Genomic DNA, 8,608 nt, shown 5'->3' with positions numbered 1-8,608 from the left:
ATTTATATTAGGTGACCTTGCAAAATCTACATAATATGTTATTATTTAAATAATTTCTGGGCTGAGCGCAGTGCCTTATTCCTGTAATCCCAGCACTTTGGGAGGCTGAGATGGGAGGATCACTTAAGCCCAGGAATTTGAGACCAGCCTGGGCAACATAGTGAGATTCTGTCTCTACAAAAAATTTAAAAATTAGCTGGGTGTGATGGTGCACACCTCTGGCCCAGCTACATGGGAGGCTAAAGTGGAAGGATTGCTTCAGCCTGAGAGGTTGAGGTTACAGTGAGCCATGATTGTGCCACTGCATTCTGGCCTGGGCAGCAGAGCAAGACAAACCAAAACAAAACCCTTTTCCCCCCTTCCCTTTCCTGAAAGTGAAATCAAAACATAGAAAAAAATTCCTCAAATATGACATGAAGGATTTAAAAATCCTAATGAAGTTTTCTATTTTCAAATTGCAGATTGTTCTCATCCTTTCTGCTTTACCTAAGAGGCTGCTAAATAAAACAACAGAAAGAATTTTTAAAAGATGTTAACTTCTAAGGACAAAGAGAATAGGAAATGAGACAACAGTGGATGAGAGATGTCAACCCATTATCTGAAGGCCAAAACAGAGAAATGATAAATGAATTCATAGATCAGAAAAAGTTACATGCTAAATGTCTGCAAGTAGTTATACCAAAGAGAGACAAACCCACTTGATAGAGCCTTGTAAGATGCAAAATTTTTGCAAGCAGAAGATTCCAGGGAAGGTGGGAAGGTGTAGGGTTAGAGATGTGAGATTCATTAAAGTCTGTGTTCAGAGTTGTTGGGTGTCCAGGATCTCTATACCACTTTATGAAGCCAGATAACTCTTTCCATCCCACAGAAGATGGAAATTTTATTTTCTGGATAAATTGAACCAAAGAAGGCCCAAACTCAGAGAAAGTAGGCACAGTGTCAAATAAGGAAAAAATTATGTGAAAGTCTATATATTTACTCCAGGTGTGTCACCCCTCTTCCCCTCTCTTGTTCTCTTTAAATCAGTATCTAGGTTTATAACCTACCTCTCCCCCACCACACCCTGCACACACAGAGTCAAGGCTCGTAGAGCATTCTCTGAGGAAACTATGTGGTACCAGAGAAAAGAACTGCAACTGCTGACATTTGGGCATTTCCCAAAGAAAAGCCCAGATTACTATTTACTACAGTGAAGACTACCTGGTGACAAATTATCCATGCACAATTTGCTTTTTAGTACCTCAATAAAAATTTTTTTTTTAATTTTCTCAGAGACCTTTGTTCTGAAGTACCTCACTTCTAATTGACAGCCAAGGATAATTAGACAAGGAAAGTTTTCTAAGTGAAAGAGAATGCTTTCAGCATACTTTCTTCCCCCCAGATTTTGTTTTTACTACCCATGGCCGACTACGGCTTGGAATGTAAGCCTGGAGAGAATTCATTCCAATGCTGGGATTATAAATATCTGGGAGGAAAAAGTGTGTCCTGACAGTGGTATCCTCACTAATGTCCAAAAAACATCTTGCCTTGAAAGCTAGACATGTCATTTGTATCCCGAACTTCTACTTCTTTTTAAATTGAATTTCATTTTAGATTCAAGGAGTACATGTGCAGGTGTGTTACATGGGTATGTTGTGTAATGCTGAGGTTTGGGCTTCTAGTGAACCCGTCACCCACATAGTGAATGTAGTACCCAACAGGTAGGTTTTCAACCCTCAATCCCTCCCACCCTCCCCACTTTTGGATTCCCCAGTGTCTGTTATTCCCATCTTTATGTCTTTGTGTACCCATTGTTTAGCTCCCACTTACATAAGTGAGAACATGCAGTATTTGATTTTCTGGTTCTAAGATATTTCACCTAGAATAACAGCCCCCAGCTCCATCCATGTTGTGAAGGACATAATTTCATTCTTTTTTATGGCTGCATAGTATTCCGTGGTATACATATACCACATTTTCTTTATCCAATCAACTATTGATGAACACTTACATTGATTCTGTGACTTTCCTGTTGTGAATAGTGCTTCCATAAACATATGAGTGTAGATGTTTTCTGGTTTTTTTTTTGGAGACAGGGTCTTGTTTTGCCACCCAGGCTGGATCATAACTCACTGCAGCCTCCAACTCAGCTCAATCAATCCTCCCATCTCCGCCTCCTGTGTAGCTGCCACTACAGGGGCATGCCACCATGCATGGCTACTTTTTGTATTTTTTTGTAGAGATGGCATTTTGCCATGTTGTCCAGGCTGGTCTGGAGCTCCTGGGCTCAAGCGATCTACCTGGCTTGGGCTCCCAAAATTCTGGGATTACAGGTGTAAGTCACTGTCCCCAGCACAGGTGTCTTTTTGATAAAATGATTTCTTTTCCTTTGGGTAGATACCTAATAGTGGGATTGCTGGGTTGAATGGGTGTTCTATTTTTAGTTCTTTGAGAAATCTCCATACTGCTTTCCATAGGGGTTGACCATTTTACATTCCCACCAACAGTGTACAAACGACAAATTTCTACTTCTGCATGAGGCTGTGTGGGTCCTCAAAGAGAATCTCAAAACTTAGAAAGCATAGTGCTGAGCCACCCAGCTCTTTTCTATCAAGTTTCTTAGCAATGCAGTATATAAATACTATCTATTTTCCAAGTTGATTTTATAGTGCCGTGTTCTATCTTCAGAAATGATAAGGACTCCACGTTCCACCAGTTCCCAGGGCTGCAAGCCCAGATCCTTGGGGATGTTGCCATGTGATAGCATTTCTCCAGCTCTGCAGGAAAGCAGTAGCACATCTCCAGGGCTAAGGATTCCCACAGTGCCTTACTCCCCTCCTTGCCCCCCAGGAAAGTGAGGAGCATGGGCAGATCGCTGAGGGTTTTCTGATCAAAAGCAGTCACTGTCTCTCATGTAGCAACCCTCAGATCGTTTCGTTACCGGACAGGGGTCCCGATCCAGACCCAAGAGATTGTTCTTGGATCTCATGCAAGAAATAATTTGGGGCAAGTTCATAGAGTCAAATGAAAGCAAGTTTATTAGAGAAGTAAAGAAGCAAAAGAGTGGCTACTCCATAGGCACAGCAGCGGCCTGGGCGGCTTGACTAAGGATACTTACAGTTTTTTATTGAATGTAAGCTAAACAAGGGGTGGATTATTCATGAGGTTTCTGGGAAAGGGGTCCAAAGTTACCGGAACTGAGGATTCCTCCCCCTTTTTAGACCATATAGGGTCACTTCTTATTGTTGCCATGGCATCTGTAAGTGGTCACGGCGCTGGTGGGCATGTCTTTTAGCATGCTAATGCATTATAATTGGCGTATAATGAGCAGTAAGGACGACCAGAGGTCACTTATTATGCCATCTTGATTCTGGTGGGATTCGGCTGGCTTCTTTACTGAAACCTGTTTTATCAGCAAGGTCTTTGTGACCTGTATCTTGTGCCGGCCTCCTATCTCATCCTGTGACTTAGAATGCCTGTCTTCCTGGGAATGCAGTCCAGTAGGTCTCGGCCTTATTTTACTCAGTCCCTAGTCAAGATGGAGTTGCTGTGGTTCCAGCGCCTCTGACAGTTTGTCTTCTCTACTTTATTTTTTGTAGGGGGTAAGGGGTGTCTCATTTTGCTGCCCAAGCTAGCCTTGAACTCCTAGGCTCAAATGAGCCTCCCTCTGCAGCCTCTCCAAGTGTTGGGATTACAGGCATGAGCCACCACACCTGGCCTGTCTTATCTACTTTAAAGCAGTTTTCTTGTAGATTGACCCTCTGAATTCAGGCTCTATTCAAGTGAGGGCATCTTCTTTTCAGGTTGTTTGTTTTTGTTTTTTGCATGGTAAGAAGCGTGGGATAGGCCGGGTGTGGTGGTTCATGCTTGTAAGCCCCAACACTTTGGGAGGCCAGTGGGTGGATTGCTTGAGTTCAGGAGTTCGAGACTAGCCTGGGCAACATGGCGAAACCCCGTCTGTACAATACAAAATTTAGCCAGATGTGGTGGCTTGCGCCTGTAGTCCCTCTAATCTCAGCTACTCAGGAGGCTGAGGTGAGAGGATCGCCTGAGGCCAGGAGATTGGGGCTGCAGTGAGCCAGGATCGCGCCACTGAACTCCAGCTTAGGCGGCCGAGTGAGACCCTAACTCAAAAAAAAAAAAAAAAAAAAAGAAAAAGAAAAGAAAAGAAGCAGGGCTGACTGATTAGGACAGCATTTCTTTTGCCGCCAGTTGAACTGCGGCGTCTAGAGTTCCCGGCCATAATTGCAAGAATTTATCGAAAAGCTTTACATGTTTTCTTGGTTTTGGTTTTGTTTTGAGACAGAGCCTCACCCTTTCGCCCACCCTGGAGTGCAGTGTGCGATCATAGCTCACTGCAGCATCGACCTCCCGGGTTCAAGCGATCCTCGCTTCATTCTCCTGAATTGCTGGGACCACAGGTGCGCGCCATCGCGCCCGGGTATTTTTTCGTTTTTGTAGATATGGAGTCTTGCCATATTGCCCAGGCTGGTCTCGATCTCCTGGGCTCAAGCGATCCTCCCGCCTCGGCCTCCCAAAGTGCTGGGATACAGGAGTGAGCCACCGCGCCCAGTCGCAGTACACTAAAAGTATTTATTCGGTCCGCGTCCCCCGCCTGCGGGTGCAGGGATGGCGGCTCCAGGCTGGAGGCGGCTGGGGGCCCGGCCAGTGCGCCAGGAGCCGCAGGAACGCTAGTGAGCCGCGCGCGGGGCCGGCAGCTGGGGGTTATTTTAGTGCGCGGGGAGGGGGCGGCCCGCGGCGGAGCGTGGGGTTGAGCGGCTTCCCCCGCACTGGGGTGAGAGCCCAGAACAGGCGGCAGAGCCACCCCACAACCCCCAACCCCAATCCCCGCGCTCGCTGCGGCTGGACGTGAAAAGCCGGTCTCACGCTCTGGGGAGTTAGTCGCCTTCCACTGGGACCCTCAGACGAGTGAGCGAACATGAAGTCCGGTCCTGGCATCCAAGCCGCCATCGACCTCACAGCGGGGGCCGCAGGGGGGACAGCGTGTGTACTGACTGGGCAGCCCTTCGACACAATAAAAGTGAAGATGCAGACGTTCCCTGACCTGTACAAGGGCCTCACCGACTGCTTCCTGAAGACATACGCCCAAGTGGGTCTCCGGGGCTTCTACAAGGGCACCGGCCCGGCACTTATGGCCTACGTCGCCGAAAACTCGGTCCTCTTCATGTGCTACGGGTTCTGCCAGCAGTTTGTCAGGAAAGTGGCTGGAATGGACAAGCAGGCAAAGCTGAGTGATCTCCAGACTGCAGCCGCGGGGTCCTTCGCCTCTGCATTTGCTGCACTGGCTCTCTGCCCCACTGAGCTTGTGAAGTGCCGGCTACAGACCATGTATGAAATGGAGATGTCAGGGAAGATAGCAAAAAGCCATAATACAATTTGGTCTGTCGTGAAGGGTATCCTTAAAAAGGATGGCCCCTTGGGCTTCTACCATGGACTCTCGAGTACTCTACTTCAAGAAGTACCGGGTTACTTCTTTTTCTTTGGTGGCTATGAACTGAGCCGATCGTTTTTTGCGTCAGGGAGATCAAAAGATGAACTAGGCCCTGTCCATTTGATGTTAAGTGGTGGAGTTGCTGGAATTTGCCTGTGGCTTGTCGTGTTCCCAGTGGATTGTATTAAATCCAGAATTCAAGTTCTTTCCATGTATGGGAAACAGGCAGGATTTATTGGTACCCTCTTAAGTGTTGTGAGAAATGAAGGAATAGTAGCCTTATATTCTGGACTGAAAGCTACTATGATTCGAGCAATCCCTGCCAATGGGGCACTGTTTGTGGCCTACGAATACAGCAGGAAGATGATGATGAACCAGTTGGAAGCATACTGAAGTGTCTTGGTGAACCTGGATCCGAGTCCATGAGTTTGAGGACTACAGTTCATCACAGGGTTCAACAGAGTACAAGACCACTGTCTAATTTTGACTTCATGGGAATTTTGGTTTTATCTTCCCTTCTTCTACCCTAAATCTTAACTTTATGGAAGGGCCTCTACTTTACATCATATAATTTCTGCCCATAATTGTATTGAAATAGGAAAGTTGCTGCTCTTGCACTTGCTGGAATGTACAGGGTGGGCTGGTTGGCCCTATGTACCTAATCTGAAAAACTAAATATCGTTCTGTCAGGGCCTTTGCATAAATCCATTTGTGTGTACATGCAGTTTGGATGATTCTATGTCGTGAGTGAAAGAATTTAGTTCTATATATAATCTCAAATATCAGCCCCCCAAACCCAGAATTGACCATATTTTGTGAAGATAGGTATGAATGATTACTCAGGATCACTCTCTCTTTTTTTCTTTTTTTTTGGAGACAGAGTCTCACTCTGCCGCCCAGGCTGGAGTGCTGTGGCATGATCTTGGCTCACTGCAACCTCTGCCTGCCTGGTTCAAGCGATTCTCCTGCCTCAGCCTCCCGAGTTGCTGGGATTACAGGTGCCCGCCACCACGCCCAGCTAATTTTTGTATTTTTAGTAGGGATGGGGTTTCACCATGTTAGCCAGGCTGGTCTCGAACTCCTGACCTCAGGTGATCCACCCAGCTCGGCCTCCCAAAGTGATGGGATTATAGGCATGAGACACCGCACCCGGCCAGGATCTCTTTTAAAGTCTGCTTAACATGTGCACTACATTAGGCGGTTCAAGTTTTGAAACATGTTCATGTGGTGCTTGATACCAAAATACTCCTCTCTCTCTCTCATATATATATATATATATATATATATATATATGAGAAAAAGTATATATATATATGAGAAAAAGTATATATATATATGAGAAAAAGTATACATATATATATACTTTTTTTTTTTTTTGAGATGCAGTCTCACTCTTGTTGCCCAGGCTGGAGTGCAGTGGCACGATCTTGGCTCACTGCAACCTCTGCCTCCCGGGTTCAAGTGATTCTTCTACCTCAGCCTCCCAAGTAGCTGGGACTACAGGTGCACGCCACCACGCCCGGCTAACTTTTGTGTTTTTAGTAGAGATGGGGCTTTGCCATGTTGGCCAGGCTCGTCATGAACTCCTAACCTCAGGTGATCCACCCGCCTAGGCCTCCCAAAGTTCTGGGATTACAGGTGTGAGCCGCTGCGCCTGGCCTCATCTGTATTTTTAAGAGGAGAAGGTACCTGCATACCAGTGTGACTTTGACATTCTTGAGTTAAAAGTTTCAGAGTAAGCATTGTGGATTTTCCCAAGAAACAATACCCTTAATATAGTGTTATCCATTTTCAAAGCGGGATTATATTCTGCACTCTGCCTATATGGTTAGGGATGGTCTAGAGTATCATCAGGCCTTGGGGAATCCACACAGCCTTCCTGCGCCAGCTTCCGTTCTCCCCCTCAAAGGAGCTGGGCTTTAGTTCCAGGAAGGAGCTGTACACCTATGCTTTGATGAAGACCCATGTGGCTGATAACAGTTCTTAGCTTCCAGTCTCTGGGTCCTGGCCTGGGTAGGACTCAAGGGTGTTCTGTCGGCCCATTTAGAGGTTGTTGATTCATTTTGGGTCACTTACTGTCCTCTCTGCCTCCATCAGCCAGAAACCTTCCTGGGGAACAGAAAGTGACAAAGCTAAGCGAAGCTTTTGTTCCCTGTTTGCTAATAATACTTGTGGGTAAAAGTCATCTACTCTCAGATAGAACTAGACAGAACTTAGTGCTTTTGCTCCACAATGAGTCATGTTAGGGACAACCCTTTCTTGAAGTTTACCTTGGGGTCCGTAATACTTTCCCATGCCTTTACAGTGCTAGAGTCTTCTAAATTTGGTACTGTTCATCAGTAAATTTTAATGATAACTACGTATGGGGTGTGACTAAGGAATGAAACAGAAGAAAAGTAATTTTATTGAACTATATACCATATGTATGTATATGTACACTGTCAAAACCCCTCCAAAACAAAGAACAACCCCCAACCCCAAAACGTAGTTCATTTATCTGATCCCCACAGACTTGGAGATAAGCAACTGTTCTTTGGCCATGTCATTCTTGTCACCACTAAAGTAAGCCCCATCATTCTGTGTTGCTCCAAGACCACCAGCAGGGTCTCTTTCAGTAACAAGTTTTCTTAAGAGCCTCTAAAGCTGAAAAGAAGCAGGCTACCAGTCTTAATAATAGTCTGTACCATGTGGGTTTATTATTTGACAGAATGTAATTCCTGTGGGAAACTTTGTTTCCTTAAGCTTTTTGCTATCTATGAAATCTCTGTGGTAACTCTAGCCTTAGTGTCAGAAGCAAGATGGTCAGGGAAATGAGATACTGACCAGTAAGGGTTGCTGCGGACATTTAGGGGAGGGGAGGCTCAGTGTCAGGCCTGGTGTGCCCCAGAGCTATGGCTGATCTTCCATTTATTTACTTTTACTTTTAAAGAAAATCATGTTTATACTTTAAAGTTATTTATAGATTTAAGTTATATATTCCATACTTAAATGGTCAGTAGCTATGGAGTGGTGCTTCATCGAAGCAGGCCTGTATTAAATATAAAACGGGACTGGCGTTTAACAGGAAGTGGATCATTTCAGAGTCCACCGTCCCGCTGCCTGGCACCCATGAGGTAGTCTAAGTTAGCTTTGTTGTCAGCATACCTTCTTACGTGTCATCCATTAAAGATTTAACTC

The 8,608-nt window shown here is 45.5% G+C and overlaps 1 protein-coding gene across 1 annotated transcript; it reads left to right on the top strand.

Annotated features, from left to right (window-relative positions):
* Window positions 1-1,810: 1,810 nt before the first annotated feature.
* On the top strand, window positions 1,811-6,683 carry SLC25A2 (solute carrier family 25 member 2). The gene is made up of 2 exons (XM_063604352.1): window positions 1,811-3,661; window positions 3,826-6,683. The coding sequence occupies exon 2, from the start codon at window positions 4,919-4,921 to the stop codon at window positions 5,822-5,824; it is 906 nt and encodes a 301-aa protein (XP_063460422.1). The 5' UTR covers window positions 1,811-3,661; window positions 3,826-4,918; the 3' UTR covers window positions 5,825-6,683.
* Window positions 6,684-8,608: the final 1,925 nt, after the last annotated feature.

This window comes from Pan paniscus, chromosome 4 (genome assembly GCF_029289425.2).
Source record: "Pan paniscus chromosome 4, NHGRI_mPanPan1-v2.0_pri, whole genome shotgun sequence".
Lineage (NCBI taxonomy): Eukaryota > Metazoa > Chordata > Mammalia > Primates > Hominidae > Pan > Pan paniscus.
Note: the sequence above shows the minus strand (reverse complement) of the source record. Positions and strands in the feature narration are given on the sequence as shown.